The sequence below is a fragment of the Schistocerca serialis genome, chromosome 3 (genome assembly GCF_023864345.2).
Source record: "Schistocerca serialis cubense isolate TAMUIC-IGC-003099 chromosome 3, iqSchSeri2.2, whole genome shotgun sequence".
Lineage (NCBI taxonomy): Eukaryota > Metazoa > Arthropoda > Insecta > Orthoptera > Acrididae > Schistocerca > Schistocerca serialis.
In genome coordinates, this window is record NC_064640.1 from 345,277,954 (window position 1) to 345,296,098 (window position 18,145).

Genomic DNA, 18,145 nt, shown 5'->3' on the forward strand with positions numbered 1-18,145 from the left:
GGTGCATACTTGTATGTGGGAACGTGTTGTTTTATTAGTTTATGTTGTAAGGCAAGCTGTTGATGTATTATTTTTGCTACATTGTCATGTCTTCTGGGGTATTCTGTATTTGCTCATATTGTACATTCGCTTGTGATGTGATCTACTGTTTCTATTTGTTGTTTGCAAAGTCTGCATTTATCTGTTGTGGTATTGGAATCTTTAATAATACGCTTGCTGTAATATCTGGTGTTTATTGTTTGATCCTGTATTGCAATCATGAATCCTTCCGTCTCACTGTATATATTGCCTTTTCTTAGCCATGTGTTGGCTGCGTCTTGATCGATGTGTGGCTGTGTTAGATGATACGGGTGCTTGCCATGTAGTGTTTTCTTTTTCCAATTTACTTTCTTCATATCTGTTGATATTATGTGATCTAAAGGGTTGTAGAAGTGGTTATGAAATTGCAGTGGTGTAGCTGATGTATTTATATGAGTGATTGCTTTGTGTATTTTGCTAGTTTCTGCTCGTTCTATAAAGAATTTTCTTAAATTGTCTACCTGTCCATAATGTAGGTTTTTTATGTCGATAAATCCCCTTCCTCCTTCCTTTCTGCTTAATGTGAATCTTTCTGTTGCTGAATGTATGTGATGTATTCTATATTTGTGGCATTGTGATCGTGTAAGTGTATTGAGTGCTTCTAGGTCTTTGTTACTCCATTTCACTACTCCAAATGAGTAGGTCAATATTGATATAGCATAAGTATTTATAGCTTTTGTCTTGTTTCTTGCTGTCAATTCTGTTTTCAGTATTTTTGTTGGTCTTTGTTTATATTTTTGTTTTAGTTCTTCTTTAATATTTGTATTATCTACTCCTATTTTTTGTCTGTATCTTAGATATTTATAGGCATCTGTTTTTTCCATCACTTTTATGCAGTCACTGTGGTTATCCAATATGTAACCTTCTTGTTTAGTGTGTTGTCCCTTGACTATGCTATTTTTCTTACATTTGTCTGTTCCAAAAGCCATATTTATATCATTGCTGAATACTCCTGTTATCTTTAGTAATTGCTTGAGTTGTTGATTTGTTGCTGCCAGTAGTTTTAGAACATCCATGTATAGCAAATGTGTGATTTTGTGTGGGTATGTCCCAGTAATATTGTATCCATAATTTGTATTATTTAGCATGTTGGATAGTGGGTTCAGAGCAGGGGAGAACCAGAAAGGACTTAATGAGTCTCCTTGGTATATTCCATGCTTGATCTGTATTGGCTGTGATGTGATATTATTTGAATTTGTTTGGATATTAAGTGTGGTTTTCCAATTTTTCATTACTATGTTTAGGAACTGTATCAATTTAGGAACTACTTTGTATATTTCCAATATTTGTAGTAACCATGAATGGGGTACACTATCAAAAGCTTTTTGGTAATGAATGTATGTGTAGTGTAGCGACCTTTGTTGAGTTTTAGCTTGATATGTCACCTCTGCATCTATTATCAGTTCCTCTTTACATCCTTGTGCTCCTTTGCAACAGCCTTTTTGTTCTTCATTTATAATTTTGTTGTGTGTGTCATTAATTTCTGTGTAATGACTGAAGTTAATATTTTGTATATTGTTGGTAGGCATGTTATGGGGCGATATTTTGCTGGGTTTGCTGTGTCTGTCTGATATTTAGGTTTCAGATAAGTTATTCCATGAGTAAGTGTGTCAGGGAATGTGTATGGGTCTGCAATGTAATTGTTAAATAACTTAGTTAGATGTGAATGTGTTGAGGTGAACTACTTTAGCCAGAAATTTACTATTTTATCTTTTCCAGGGTTTCCAATTGTGTGTATAATTAGTTGCTCGGGTGACTTCATGTTGCAAAATTATCACTTCAGGCATTTGTGGTATCATCTTGTATGTGTCTGTTTCTGCTTGTATCCACCGTGCATGCCTGTTATGTTGTACCGGGTTTGACCATATGTTGCTCCAGAAGTGTTCCATGTCTGTTATGTTTGGTGGATTGTCTATTTTAATGTGTGTGTTATCTATTGTCTGGTAAAATTTCTTTTGGTTTGTGTTGAATGTTTGATTTTGTTTCCTTCTATTTTCACTTTTTTTTGTATCTTCTAAGTCGTTTGGCCAATGCTTGTAATTTCTGCTCGTTTTCATCTAATTGCTCTATCACTTCTTGTTGTGAGATTTTACCCAACCTTTTTTGTTTTTTGTCTGATATTTCATCTCTTATAAATTGTCTTAGCTGTCCAATGTCTTTTCTCAGTTTTTCTATTCTGATCTGTAGCCTGTGTTGCCATGCTGGTTTTGTGGGTTTCTTCTGTGTGTTGGTTGGTTCTGATCTCTGCCTAGTGTGTGTATTTAGTGTAGTGAGTGCTCCTATATAAACCAGTAGTTGTAACTCTTCCATAGTTGTGTTTTCATTTATTTTGTTGTGTATGATTGTGTTGATAGTTTTTATTGTTGTTTCGACTTGTCGGTTATTTGGCGGTCTATGCAAGAATGGTCTAATGTCTGTATATGTGTCTTTGTATTCTATATATGTCAGCTGAAATTTTTCTTCTATATCTAACATGTGTGTCACTTCATGTTCTTTTTGTGCTTGTTCTGGTGGCTGTCTTAAGATTTCGTTTTCCTCTGATTGTTGGCGGGTGATGGAGCCCCGTAGGGAAATAGCGGGAAGGTCGGGGAAGAAGGCCAGTGTTCACTCTGTCTGCTTGCCGGGGGGTCTCATCCGAGATGTCGGCACCAATGACTCCTGCCGTCTGGGTTCAGAGGTCATCCTCAGTTCGTACAGGCGGTTGGCGGAATTGGTGAAGGCGGAAAGCCTCGCTCGCGGGGTGAAATCAGAGCTAACTATTTGTAGTATCGTTCCCAGAACCGATTGCGGTCCTCTGGTTTGGAGCCGAGTGGAAGGCTTAAACCAGAGGCTCAGACGATTCTGCGGAGATCTGGGGTGCAAATTTCTCGACCTCCGCTATCGGGTGGAGAAATGTAGGGTCCCCCTGAATAGGTCAGGCATGCACTACACGTCGGAAGCGGCTACAAGGGTAGCGGAGTACGTGTGGAGTGCACATGGGGGTTTTTTAGGTTAGAGAATCCCCTCCCTAGGCCCGACAAGACGCCTCCTGAGACGCAGCAAGGTAGGAGTAGGCAAAATGCAACAGGGAATAACAATATTAATGTGCTAATAGTAAACTGCAGGAGCGTCTACAGAAAGGTCCCAGAACTGTTCTCATTAATAAACGGTCACAACGCTCATATAGTACTAGGGACAGAAAGTTGGCTGAAACCAGACGTAAATAGTAATGAAATCCTAAACTCAGATTTGAATGTATACCGCAGAGACAGGCTGGACAGTGAAGGGGGAGGTGTGTTTATAGTGATAAGAAGTGCAATAGTATCGAAGGAAATTGATGGAGATCCGAAATGTGAAATGATTTGGGTGAAGGTCACGGTTAAAGCAGGCTCAGACATGGTAATTGGATGTCTCTATAGGCCCCCTGGCTCAGCAGCTGTTGTGGCTGAGCACCTGAAGGATAATTTGGAAAATATTTCGAGTAGATTTCCCCACCATGTTATAGTTCTGGGTGGAGATTTTAATTTGCCGGATATAGACTGGGAGACTCAGACGTTCATAACGGGTGGCAGGGACAAAGAATCCAGTGAAATTTTTTTTAAGTGCTTTATCTGAAAACTACCTTGAGCAGTTAAACAGAGAACCGACTCGTGGCGATAACATATTAGACCTTCTGGTGACAAACAGACCCGAACTATTTGAAAAAGTTAACGCAGAACAGGGAATCAGCGATCATAAAGCGGTTACGGCATCGATGATTTCAGCCGTAAATAGGAATATTAAAAGGGGTAGGAAGATTTTTCTGTTTAGAAAAAGTGACAAAAAGCAGATTTCAGAGTACCTGTTGGCTCAACACAAAAGTTTTGTCTCAAGTACAGATAGTGTTGAGGATCAGTGGACAAAGTTCAAAACCGTCGTACATAATGCGTTAGATGAGTATGTGCCAAGCAAGATCGTAAGAGATGGAAAAGAGCCACCGTGGTACAACAACTGAGTTAGAAAACTGCTGCGGAAGCAAAGGGAACTTCACAGCAAACATAAACATAGCCAAAGCCTTGCTGACAAACAAAAATTACGTGAAGTGAAATGTAGTGTGAGGAGGGCTATGCGAGAGACGTTCAATGAATTCGAAAGTAAAGTTCTATGTACTGACTTGGCAGAAAATCCTAAGAAATTTTGGTCTTATGTCAAAGCGGTAGGTGAATCAAAACAAAATGTCCAGACACTCTGTGACCAAAATGGTACTGAAACAGAGGATGACAGACTAAAGGCTGAAATACTAAATGTCTTTTTCCAAAGTTGTTTCACAGAGGAAGATTGCACTGTAGTTCCTTCTCTAGATTGTCGCACAGATGACAAAATGGTAGATATCGAAATAGACGACAGAGGGATAGAGAAACAATTAAAATCGCTCAAAAGAGGAAAGGCCTCTGGACCTGATGGGATACCAGTTCAATTTTACACAGAGTACGCGAAGGAACTTGCCCCCCTTCTTGCAGCGGTGTACCGTAGGTCTCTAGAAGAGCGTAGCGTTCCAAAGGATTGGAAAAGGGCACAGGTCATCCCCGTTTTCAAGAAGGGACGTCGAGCAGATGTGCAGAACTATAGACCTATATCTCTAACGTCGATCAGTTGTAGAATTTTGGAACACGTATTGTGTTCGAGTATAATGACTTTTCTGGAGACTAGAAATCTACTCTGTAGGAATCAGCACGCGTTTCGAAAAAGACGGTCATGTGAAACCCAGCTCGCGCTATTCGTCCACGAGACTCAGAGGGCCATAGACACGGATTCACAGGTAGATGCCATGTTTCTTGACTTCCGCAAGGCGTTCGATACAGTTCCCCACAGTCGTTTAATGAACAAAGTAAGAGCATATGGACTATCAGACCAATTGTGTGATTGGATTGAGGGGTTCCTAGATAACAGGACGCAGCATGTCATTCTCAATGGAGAGAAGTCTTCCGAAGTAAGAGTGATTTCAGGTGTGCCGCAGGGGAGTGTCATAGGACCATTGCTATTCACAATATACATAAATGACCTTGTGGATGACATCGGAAGTTCACTGAGGCTTTTTGCAGATGATGCTGTGGTGTATCGAGAGGTTGTAACAATGGAAAATTGTACTGAAATGCAGGAGGATCTGCAGCAAATTGACGCATGGTGCAGGGAATGGCAATTGAATCTCAATGTAGACAAGTGTAATGTGCTGCGAATACACATAAAGATAGATCCTTTATCATTTAGCTACAAAATAGCAGGTCAGCAACTGGAAGCAGTTAATACCATAAATTATCTGGGAGTACGCATTAGGAGTGATTTAAAATGGAATGATCATATAATGTTGATCGGTGGTAAAGCAGATGCCAGACAGATTCATTGGAAGAATCCTTAGGAAATGCAATCCGAAAACAAAGGAAGTAGGTTACAGAACGCTTGTTCGCCCACTGCTTGAATACTGCTCAGCAATGTGGGATCCATACCAGATAGGATTGATAGAAGATATAGAGAAGATCCAACGGAGAGCAGCACGCTTCGTTACAGGATCATTTAGTAATCGCGAAAGCGTTACGGAGATGACAGATAAACTCCAGTGGAAGACTCTGCAGCAGAGACGCTCAGTAGCTCGGTACGGGCTTTTGTCGAAGTTTCGAGAACATACCTTCACCGAAGAGTCAAGCAGTATATTGCTCCCTCCTACGTATATCTCGCGAAGAGACCATGAGGATAAAAATCAGAGAGATTAGAGCCCACACAGAGGCATACCGACAATCCTTCTTTCCACGAACAATACGAGACTGGAATAGAAGGGAGAACCGATAGAGGTACTCAAGGTACCCTCCGCCACACACCGTCAGGTGGCTTGCGGAGTATGGATGTAGATGTAGATTGTTTAATTGATGCGTGTTGTCCTTTGTTTGGTTGCTCTGGGATGTTTGAGTCCATTACTGTATTTTCTTCTTCTTCTGATTGCACATTATTTTGTGCCAGTATTTGTTGTACTTGTTTGATGTTTTCTAATTCTGACTGGGGTAGCCTGTTATTTTTGATTATTACACGGATCTGATCAGCTAGTCGTCGTTCTGTTAAAAATTTTAATTCTGGGTATCTGGTAATAAATGTTGTGTATACTTGTGATCTGTATCCAGTTGTGTTGGTTCCTAGGTTTGTTGCTTGGTAATAGCAGAACATGAGGTCTCGATTAACTTCATCTCACCATCTCATCCTCTGTCTTTGTTTTCCGTCTAGGGTGGTTGCAGGAAGCATAACCTGCAAAACACCTCTATTTGGATTTAAATCATTTTCCAGTTGGCTAGCAGTGTCGTTACCATTGTGGGCGGGCATAGGGTTTAAGCGTCGTCCCCGTCCATGACGGCACTTGTCTGAGGCTTCTTTAGTTCTGTCCTGAACCAACTAATCACACTAAAAGGGGGGTTAGCCCTATTAGGGGTTTGTTCTTTTCGTCGTCTTTTACGACTGGCAGAACATACCGGAGGCCTATTCTTTTCCCAGGCCTCCACGGGAATTATTATTATTATTATTATTATTATTATTATTATTATTATTATTATTATTATTACAGTAAATAGATCCCCACAGGAATATTTTCAAACGATTTTAGAAATTTTTGTCATTATTATACAAACTAGCAGACAAATGTAATAATACGTTAGTCCGTGGAGATATATTTTTAATTTCCTGCAAGATTCAAGTAATCTTTTGGAAATGTTTCTAAACAGTTATAACCTGCATTAATTTCCCCATTAGAATTACACAGGAATGCAGTGCATTCATAGACAACACTTCATCACTGACATAAATGTTCAGGTCTGCTAGATTGCTAGAAGGTCTAAGACATGACCCTAATGAGTTCTTTCTCTAATTATAAGCCTGAGGTAATTTTCAGAAAGACTTCCAGAATAATGTCACATAAATTATGCCCTTTGGGTGCAGTTTTGATAGTGTGACTCTCTCATTCTATAGCTGGTAATTTGAAGTCTCCCCCTGTTACAATAGTATGATCAGAAAACTTACTCGCCATATTATGCAAGTTCTCTCTGAATGCTCTGCCACTACAGCTCCTGAATCAGGTGGTCTACAAAAAGCATCTGATCACCATCTCAGACTCAACTTTGATGCTTAACTTCACCTGGATTATTTCACATTTGAAATCCGAAATAACCCTAGCAGTACCCACTAGGCAATCGGGAGGAGGGGTATTTTACACTCTCCTTTCATAAATATTGGAAGCTAGTCCAGTACTTTATATTTTATAATTTGGAAAAATTATTAATTGTTTTCAATTAATTCTTCTACCTGATTCTATAATTTTTTAGTTAAACTTGATCCAAAAATTTTACTAATAGCAGTAGATGCAACTTTTCAGAACAAATGTGATGTTCAGTATTCTCTGGTTCTGGAAACTACCCACATATCAGTATCTCTTTATAACGTATGTTGTCAATAAAAGTCAACAAGAATTAGCTAAACCTTAATTTTTTTAATTTTTTGTGGTGGTTATAAACCCCTTCCCCGTAACAAAGGGAGAGAAGTCCTGGTGCAATATTATTGTGCAATTTTCTGAACCTACATTTCTGACCTAAGACATGGTTCAAACCAGAGGACCATGATCAACTCTAGGTACGATGCTACAAATAAGGGGCTGAGCTTCCATCCCACATGAATTGCTACCTGTCTACACAAATTCAGCTAACTGCCTAAAGGAACAGAGTACGGTCTCAGAATCCAAGCGGCAGATTCATTCATGCAGACATCAACTGTGATTTGCAACTAGTTGCACCCTGTACATCCAATAGCCATCAGCAGGGCCTTGTCCACATCTCAGGTGAGACCTGGCAAAGATGCCTAGTGCACACTTGCTTAATTCCTTACCAGTCTGCTGTTTTCCTGAGGGGCTCCATTACCCACTTAATACGGGAGCACCCAATGACTAGCAGACCTCCCCTCTGCACTTGTCTGGACCTGCCAGGAAAAATTAGCCAATGGGCCAACAGGCGAGGCATCTTACGCTGGCTCAAATGTCCTATGAACACTGGGTAGCACCTTGCACCTTTTGCTAAAGCATAATGGGGCAACCCTCTCCCCAGTGGTACATGGCCCATCACAGTTTGTCACTCACCCTTGAGTGAAGGCAGACCACTCAGATGATGTGCATCAGAAGACACAGTGACAGTGAGGCTTCCAGGAGATTCCAACAGCATTAAAATTATTACAGCTTCTACCAGAGGTGCCTCAATGTCATTTCAGCTTAAAGCAGTAGCCTGAAGCCTGTAGAAGCCAATGCAACTTCAAGCTGTTTCCAGACAGTGGCCAGTTCTCCTTGTATCTGCACATAGTGTGCACAGTTTCTATCAATTTCTACTGTGTAAGAACCGTACAATATCACAAAAAAAGAATACACAAAACACAACAAGTAGCAGCAGATAATAAAGAAGAAACAGACTTCAGCAAGGGAGAAAAATTACCTCACTATGGCACTCTCCTAAAACTGCAATACACACTATGTACAAACACAATCTACTGCTGCAGCTGGCACCTGCTCTTGCTTGGGTAGTTGGAGGCTTCTGGGTATTAAAGTAGTACACGCAAAAGTTGTAACTTTCAAAGTGAATCAAGCAACATTAAAACTAATAGTGAAGGGAATGCACGATTCTAAATTAACAAATAAAACCTAATGTTCTACGTGCTTAAGTGTTTATACCAATAAAAATCTGAATATGTTACAGATCTTTGTAAACATCTATGGCCAGATCATCTTTGTCATGGACGATATCAAATTTTGGAGATGAAAATATCAAAAAGTTGACTTATTATTCTATTTTTATACACAAGGGCTTATGGAGGCATATTCTGAGATTACTTATCCGTCACTGAAGATACAAACTTTCACTTGCACAGAAGTGTGCAATAACAATAATTTGTGTTGTCCACTCCTTAACGACTTTAGAAGGCTCTTTCAGCAGTTGGGCATACTGACAACAGTCTCACAGTACATTTACTCCCTTATGAAGTTTGTCGTCAACAGTCAATTGCAGTTTGGAAACAATGACATTCATAAATATAATACTAAAAGCAGAAATTTCCTATATTATTCTTCACACAGCTTTAGTGTGGCACAGAAAAGAGGGGGGGGGGGGACCAAGAGAGGGAGAGGGGGAGAGGGAGAGAGGGGGGGGAGAGGGAGGTGGAGAGGGAGAGAGGGAGAGAGGGAGAGGAGGAGAGGGAGGTGGAGAGGGAGAGAGGGAGAGGGGGAGAGGGAGAGAGGGGGAGAGGGGAGAGAGAGAGAGAGAGGGAGAGAGGGAGAGAGAGGGGGGAGAGGGAGAGAGGGGGAGGGGGAGAGAGAGGGGGGAGGGGGAGAGTGGGAGAGGCAAATGGGGAGAGGGGGAGAGGGAGAGGCAGAGGCAGAGGGAGAGGGAGAGGGGTAGAGGGGGAGAGGGAGAACTTTGACTATCTACCCAATCATGCAAAGATAATAATGTACACAACATTCTAGTTGAGAATAATTAAATATTAGGAAGAAGAGATGACTCACTGAAAGGCAGAAGTGCTGCATCATCGAGGGGGGGGGGGGGGGGAGTACGTGCATTTGTTTTTCCTAATCCAGGAACCATGGACCTTGCCGTTGGTGGGGAGGCTTGTGTGCCTCAGCGATAGAGATGGCCGTACCGTAGGTGCAACCACAACGGAGGGGTATCTGTTGAGAGGCCAGACAAACATGTGGTTCCTGAAGAGGGGCAGCAGCCTTTTCAGTAGTTGCAGGGGCAACAGTCTGGATTATTGACTGATCTGGCCTTGTAACATTAACCAAAACGGCCTTGCTGTGCTGGTACTGCGAACGGCTGAAAGCAAGGGGAAACTACAGCCGTAATTTTTCCCGAGGACATGCAGTTTTACTGTATGATTAAATGATGATGGCGTCCTCTCAGGTAAAATATTCCGGAGGTAAAATAGTCCCCCATTCTGATCTCCGGGCGGGAACTACTCAGGAGGACGTCGTTATCAGGAGAAAGAAAACTGGTGTTCTACGGATCGGAGCGTGGAATGTCAGATCCCTTAATCGGGCAGGTAGGTTAGAAAATTTAAAAAGGGAAATGGATAGGTTAAAGTTAGATACAGTGGGAATTAGTGAAGTTCAGTGGCAGAAGGAACAAGACTTTTGGTCAGGTGACTAGAGGATTATAAATACAAAATCAAATAGGGGTAATGCAGGAGTAGGTTTAATAATGAATAAAAAAATAGGAGTGCGGGTTAGCTACTACAAACAGCATAGTGAACGCATTATTGTGGCCAAGATAGACACAAAGCCCATGCCTACTACGGTAGTACAAGTTTATATGCCAACTAGCTCTGCAGATGATGAAGAAATAGATGAAATGTATGACGAGATAAAAGAAATTATTCAGGTAGTGAAGGGAGACGAAAATTTAGTAGTCATGGATGACTGGAATTCGTCAGTAGGAAAAGGGAGAGAAGGAAACATAGTAGGTGAATATTGATTGGGGGGAAGGAATGAAAGAGGAAGCCGCCTTGTAGAATTTTGCACAGAGCATAACTTAATCATAGCTAACACTTGGTTCAAGAATCATAAAAGAAGGTTGTATACCTGGAAGAATCCTGGAGATACTAAAAGGTATCAGATAGATTATATAATAGTAACACAGAGATTTAGGAACCAGGTTTTAAATTGTAAGACATTTCCTGGGGCAGATGTGGATTCTGACCACAATCTATTGGTTATGAACTGCAGATTGAAACTGAAGAAACTGCAAAAAGGTGGGAATTTAACGAGATGGGACCTGGATAAACTGAAAGAACCAGAGGTTGTAGAGAGTTTCAGGGAGACCATAAGGGAACAATTGACAGGAATGGGGGAAAGAAATACAGTAGAAGAAGAATGGGTAGCTCTGAGGGATGAAGTAGTGAAGGCAGCAGACGATCAAGTACGTAAAAAGATGAGGGCTAATAGAAATCCTTGGGTAACAGAAGAAATATTGAATTTAATTGATGAAAGGAGAAAATATAAAAATGCAGTAAATGAAGCAGGCAAAAAGAAATACAAACGTCTCAAAAACGAGATCGACAGGAAGTGCAAAATGGCTAAGCAGGGATGGCTAGAGGACAAATGTAAGGATGTAGAGGCTTATCTCACTAGGGGTAAGATAGATACTGCCTACAGGAAAATTAAAGAGACCTTTGGAGAGAAGAGAACCACTTGTATGAATATCAAGAGCTCAGATGGCAACCCAGTTCTAAGCAAAGAAGGGAAGGCAGAAAGGTGGAAGGAGTATATAGAGCGTCTATACAAGGGCGATGTACTTGAGGACAATATTATGGAAATGGAAGAGGATGTAGATGAAGATGAAATGGGAGATAAGATACTGCGTGAAGAGTTTGACAGAGCACTGAAAGACCTGAGTCGAAACAAGGCCCCGGGAGTAGACAACATTCCATTAGAACTACTGACAGTCTTGGGAGAGCCAGTCCTGACAAAACTCTACCATCTGGTGAGCAAGATGTATGAAACAGGCGAAGTACCCTCAGACTTCAAGAAGAATATAATAATACCAATCCCAAAGAAAGCAGGTGTTGACAGATGTGAAAATTACCGAACAATCAGTTTAATAAGCCACAGCTGCAAAATACTAACACGAATTCTTTACAGACGAATGGAAAAACTAGTAGAAGCTGACCTCGGGGAAGATAAGTTTGGATTCCGTAGAAATACTGGAACACGTGAGGCAATACTGACCTTACGACTTATCTTAGAAGAAAGATTAAGGAAAGGCAAACCTACGTTTCTAGCATTTGTAGACTTAGAGAAAGTTTTTGACAATGTTGATTGGAATACTCTCTTTCAAATTCTAAAGATGGCAGGGGTAAAATACAGGGAGCGAAAGGCTATTTACAATTTGTACAGAAACCTGATGGCAGTTATAAGAGTCGAGGGACATGAAAGGGAAGCAGTGGTTGGGAAGGGAGTAAGACAGGGTTGTAGCCTCTCCCCGATGTTGTTCAATCTGTATATTGAGCAAGCAGTAAAGGAAACAAAAGAAAAATTCGGAGGAGGTATTAAAATCCATGGAGAAGAAATAAAAACTTTGAGGTTCGCCGATGACATTGTAATTCTGTCAGAGACAGCAAAGGACTTGGAAGAGCAGTTGAACGGAATGGACAATGTCTTGAAGGGAGGATATAAGATGAACATCAACAAAAGCAAAACGAGTATAATGGAATGTAGTCGAATTAAGTCGGGTGATGTTGAGAATATTAGATTAGGAAATAAGACACTTAAAGTAGTAAAGGAGTTTTGCTATTTAGGGAGTAAAATAACTGATGATGGTCGAAGTAGAGAGGATATAAAATGTAGACTGGCAATGGCAAGGAAAGCGTTTCTCAAGAAGAGAAATTTGTTAACATCAAGTATAGATTTAAGTGTCAGGAAGTCGTTTCTGAAAGTATTTGTATGGAGTGTAGCCATGTATGGAAGTGAAACATGGACGATAACTAGTTTGGACAAGAAGAGAATAGAAGCTTTCGAAATGTGGTGCTACAGAAGAATGCTGAAGATAAGGTGGGTAGATCACGTAACTAATGAGGAGGTATTGAATAGAATTGGGGAGAAGAGAAGTTTGTGGCACAACTTGACTAGAAGAAGGGATCGGTTGGTAGGACATGTTTTGAGGCATCAAGGGATCACAAATTTAACATTGGAGGGCACTGTGGAGGGTAAAAATCGTAGAGGGAGACCAAGAGATGAATACACTAAGCAGATTCAGAAGGATGTAGGTTGCAGTAGGTACTGGGAGATGATGAAGCTTGCACAGGATAGAGTAGCATAGAGAGCTGCATCAAACCAGTCTCAGGACTGAAGACCACAACAACAACAACAACAACAAGCTTGAGAAAGTAATTTCATTTCAAAAGCCAGCAAAGCAAAGCTCTGTATCTTTTGTTTGTGTACCTGTCGACAATGCAACGCTTCTGCCTTTCAGTGAGTTGTCTCCTTTCTTTCTAAATAATTCTATCATTGAAAGAATTTATCCTGCTCCTATGAAGAATTTCTGTGTGTGTACTGGACTACACATTCAATAGCCCAATATTTCATAGTTAGGGTATCATTATCATTTGTGCGCCACCTACCAAACAATTCACAAAAGCCCATTTATGTGCCACCTACCAAACAATTCACAAAAGCCTCAATGTAAAACTCTCATACACAACAAACATAAATCCTACGATTACGGTTGTGTGTGTGACATCCCCTTCTTCCCTATATTGTTCCAAAAGTTTTTATGTTTATGTTTATTTATCAGTTTTACTGGGAAAAAATCACAACCTCAAAATTAGTATTGTCTCACATATCAATCTCTTTGAGAACTAAATAAATTTCTGGTTGGAATTTTATTTTTTTTATACAACTGTAAATAGTTTGTTCTGTTTGATCCAGAAACAAAAACATTCAGATAAAAATGAAACTTTCTGAAATAGAGACCCCCCCCCCCCACCTCCTACACACACACACACACACACACACACACACACACACACTCTATCTGTTAGCACTATACAGACCAACTATGTTAGATACTTCCAATATTATATTCTATTGTAGAAAGGTAGGTAAAATTGTAATTACATTTTCTTTCTCCAGTTTGCTCAGTCTTCTTTCCTGATCGGCGGTCCGAGATGACACGTCCATAAAATCCTACAAAAGGGATTAAAAGGGTAACATTAATGAACATGAAGTAAACAAAAAGAAAGAAAGATGTTAAGGAATTTCTTCCCAGACAGGAGAACTGCAAGCTCAGTGGATAAAGGATGGTGGGGGGGGGGGGGGGGGGGGGGGGGGGGGGGAATCAGTCAAGGCTATTTTGAAGTTTCATTTCCTAGAGTTCCCTTGAAATCACTTGCAACTTTACATCAAAAATTGCATTACTGTAGCCGTTTTATCTTTAGAACATATCCAGCAATTACCAAAGAGTATGTGAGGATGTTCAATATCTGTCAGTATGTACAACAGAGCTGTTTCTCTTAGCCTAGGTATGATAAAAACAAGTACTGAACTATAATATGGAGCACCATTCATTCTGTACCTCAATACAAGAAAGTAACTGAGCATCATTTTAGTGAGCATGGAAGCAAATAATTTTACTCTTGGTTAATAGCTACAATTTGGTCCACACCCAGTACCACTAGCTCCTACTTTGCATGCATCCCAAATGACATCATTGCTCATTGTCACCTTGTGAAGAAGTTCCATACTGAAGGGTGAATGCTGGTAAATGGGATGACCAAAAAGTTATGATATGTAGAATAAAGAGTTGTTGCTTCATGCAAGATGTGATTCACCAGTTGTAGCAAAGAGAAGATACTCCTCAACAGATGCCATTTTGTTGGCTTGATCATCAACTTCATGCCCACATCTTCTCTTCATTTCCCTACATTCACCCTGCTTCTAAGGAAGTATGGCTGTCTGTACGATTTCTTCTGCAGCATTTGTAACATCAACAGCTTCTTGTGCATTCCTTATCTCTATAACAACCTCGTAATCGGCATTGGCACTCTGCATGATGCAAAAATAAGTGGCATCTGTACCTTACTGTACATGTGGCCCAGCCCCCATGGCCTCTAAACAACACCCACTATCACCCCATGAGGTAGATATTACTGCACTTGCACCACCCATGTTGATATCCACACACTTATTCACTTTCATACAACCCACGTTTACTTTGGCACTGAAGTTCCTCCAGACTCCACAATTCCACATAATATCTGATCTGATACTGCTGCATTACTTCCTTAACATCAACAACTTTAGTATCCTGTGCACTAAGTCAACTATGAGCAATGTCATTACCCTCTTCATTAATTACCTTTATCTTCCCATTCATAAGGTGGTCTCACCAAGTGTCCAACCAGGATTGGCAAATTTAACTATATTCGTGCCAACTGGACATACTGTGGGAAGAGGTAAATATATTCATGGCAACTGGACATACTGTGAGAAGAGGTAAACTAGACACAGGCCTGCTTCCCTCCCTTTCAACTTTCTCCTCCTCTGCCATATCTGATTCTTCTTTCCATCTTCTCTAAAATCTTCCTAGTCCTCATCTCCCACGCCATGTTTTCAATCGACCAGTTATCAAATTCTTTCTGCCTCTTCTCTGCATACTCTGCAGTAACTCTAATGCAAATATCACCGCTCCGCCTTCTTCATGTGATCTGCTCCTAACCTCTTAGACAAATTTACATTGTCTGCTCATAGCTTATCTACTTCGCCTTTTACAATTTCCAATATCTCCTTTCTGGTAGCTCTTTGTGGTACTGAAAACTCTGCTCTAAGAGGTATTATCCATGACAAGATTGCCCTTTATCAATTACACAAACACCAACAACAAGGAAACAAACATATTATTATCCCAACACTTTTCACTACTTCACATACCAGCCCATATTCCTTCCTCAACACTACTGCTAGCTCCAAACAGCACACACTATTGTTCTTATCTTACAGTTCACAAACCTTGGCACCATGTAAGCTCTATTCATGAAATACAACAAAACAGCAAACTAAAATCACATTATGAGGAAGGCACTTAAACTTAACACTATCAGAATACTTCCTTCTGTAACTTAACTACCCTGCCTAAATGGCTGCTCATAATTACTATCCTACACACTGAAAACAATGAGTATTATTTGACAGCACTCAGCTTTGCCCCCTGAACACATGACTGAAACCTTATGTAGTCTTAGACAGTCAGCCATTGCCCTTGCTCGTGATAACACATGTTACAAACCTAACATTCTTATTTATAATGGGTAGTCAGACGGAAACTGAACACTGACCACAAGGGGACCATGGAATGTTTCATTCAAAAGTAAACATCACACATCCATCCCACTGGGAGACAAGGTGATCAAGTCCTGTTTTGTAGAAAGCTGCAGTTCAGAGGATGTCACAGTGTTTCCCAACCAAATCACTGAACCACCGTCTTTGTCCGATTGCTGGTGTGGGGCGGGCATTATTGTGAAGCAGGATGATTCAGTCTGGCAGCATTCTTGGGAATTTTAACTTCATGGCTTGTTGGAGCTTCTGCAAAGTTTTTCCGAATACTGCACACTGAGTGTGGTTACATGCTCAAGGAACTCAATGAGTAGTGGGCTCCTGAAGCCGACGAAAAAGGTCATCACCACCTCACCGAAACTTGTGTGAACAGCTGAATTTCTTTAGTGAGAGAGATGTGCGATGTTTGACTTGGCCAATTGCCCTCGGGGTTGTCAGACAGAATCATCCTGTTGTATGTCCGTGGCTCGTGGCCTTGCGGTAGTGTTCTCGCTTCCTGCGCACGGGGTCCCGGGTTCGATTCCCTGCGGGGTCACGGATTTTCTCTGCCTCGAGATGACTGAGTGTTGTGTGTCTTTCATCATCATTTCATCCTCATTCACTCGCAAGTTGTCGTAGTGGCGTTAAAGAACTTGTGGAGCGGCGGCCGAACCGCCCTGCAAGGGGTCTCGCGGCCACCAATGCCATACGCTCATTACTATCCTGTTGTACGATAACGCCCACCTCCCCATTGCCAATTGGATGAACACTAGGCTTCAGTGATTTGATTGGGAAACGCTGCAAAATCCTCCACACAGTCCAGATCTCTCACTGTTTCATTGTTACATCTTTGGTGACCTGAAGAAAGAAATGCACAATGTCAGTTTTAATCTAATGAGGAAGTGGAAGAGCAGGTGCGGTTGTGGATCTGTCCGTGGCCAATCACATTCTACAAAACAGGAAGTGATTGTCTCATCCCCCCATTGTCTTCTCTCCCAGTGGTATAAATGTCTTAACACATGTGGTGACTACTTTTGAATGGAAGCATTCCATGGTTCTGTTGTGCCGGATGTTCGATTTTCATTTGACTGCCCCTCATACATGCCCACAGAACATTCTGCAACTACCCTCCACATACTGTATTTACCAATATAATTACACATTTGGCAAATGATCCAATGTCTCTCCATAATACTTGCAGTAAAAACAAACATAAACAAAAGGCTGCACTAATTCCTGTGTCAACGAAACTGCAACCTCACATTAGTTTCAACCCCCATATCCCCCCCTCCCCCCATCATCCACATCCCCCCCTCATCCCCACCCTTACCTCATCCTCATCCTCATCCTCCTCTACGGACAGCAGCTGTAGGCATTGTCAATCCAATTCCTGACACCAGACAAAGCTTTCCGGGGGTGTAAGTCCACTTCTGTGTGGGGTTTGGTCATGCGGGAATGGTAAGATTGCAGGACCAGATCGTTGGTAACTTAGACAGATAGCATCAAAAGGCAACATGTTTTATTGGCACTTATTTGACTACACTGGTAGCATATCTGTGAAGGTGATGCCCGCACACTCTTGCAGCACATGGTGAGGATAGTGCATGGCAGCAGAAGGTTGATGGCTGCCACACAGTGACATTAGTGGTCAGCAATGCTGACTCCACTAGCTTACACAGCAGCGTGTGGCCCCATAAGTGGGACTCGGCCATACACAGATGGAGCCAGTGGCACTCAAGACTACCAAGTTACATGAAGGTGTGTCAGCCTCCAGAGGTGGAAGCCACCTCACAGAGAGATGTGGTGTGGCACCTGGGTGCCTGTACCAGAATGGAAGGATGGGTGACTGTACCGCCCTCCAGGATTGGAGTCTGGCAGGTGCTGGAGGGGACCAGGAAGCAGCCTGTTAGTGGAGAAGTATGATCAGTGCCGTTATGGATGCCCAGACTTGTGGTGGCTGTGTGCTGTCGCATGTCAAATTACCAGCATGGCCATCTTGACACAGTAGGCACTGCTAGACTGCTAGTCCCTGTGCTCAAATAATTATCTGCACACGTTCACACCTCACTTCTTGTGCCAACATGCTGTTTCCAGTTGTACTCTGTGTAACAAATCTGTGGCCCAGGGGTGTGAAACAGCTTGCTTTGATCTGCAAGAGTTCTTTTATACGGCTTTGGTTGCAGTATCATGGTGCTTGGCCTAATCTGCCTCATGCTGTTTGAAAAGCCCCATGCTGCA

General features: G+C 41.5%; 1 protein-coding gene across 3 annotated transcripts in view; it reads right to left on the reverse strand.

The window, feature by feature from the left end:
• LOC126471610 (spindle assembly abnormal protein 6 homolog) overlaps positions 1–18,145 on the reverse strand; it is a 269,622-nt gene that overhangs the window by 115,075 nt on the left and 136,402 nt on the right. For all 3 annotated transcript variants that reach the window (XM_050099849.1, XM_050099848.1, XM_050099850.1), the window contains one exon: positions 13,715–13,783. In XM_050099849.1, the coding sequence (XP_049955806.1) occupies positions 13,715–13,783 (69 nt within the window). The remainder of the gene's footprint in view (positions 1–13,714; positions 13,784–18,145) is intronic.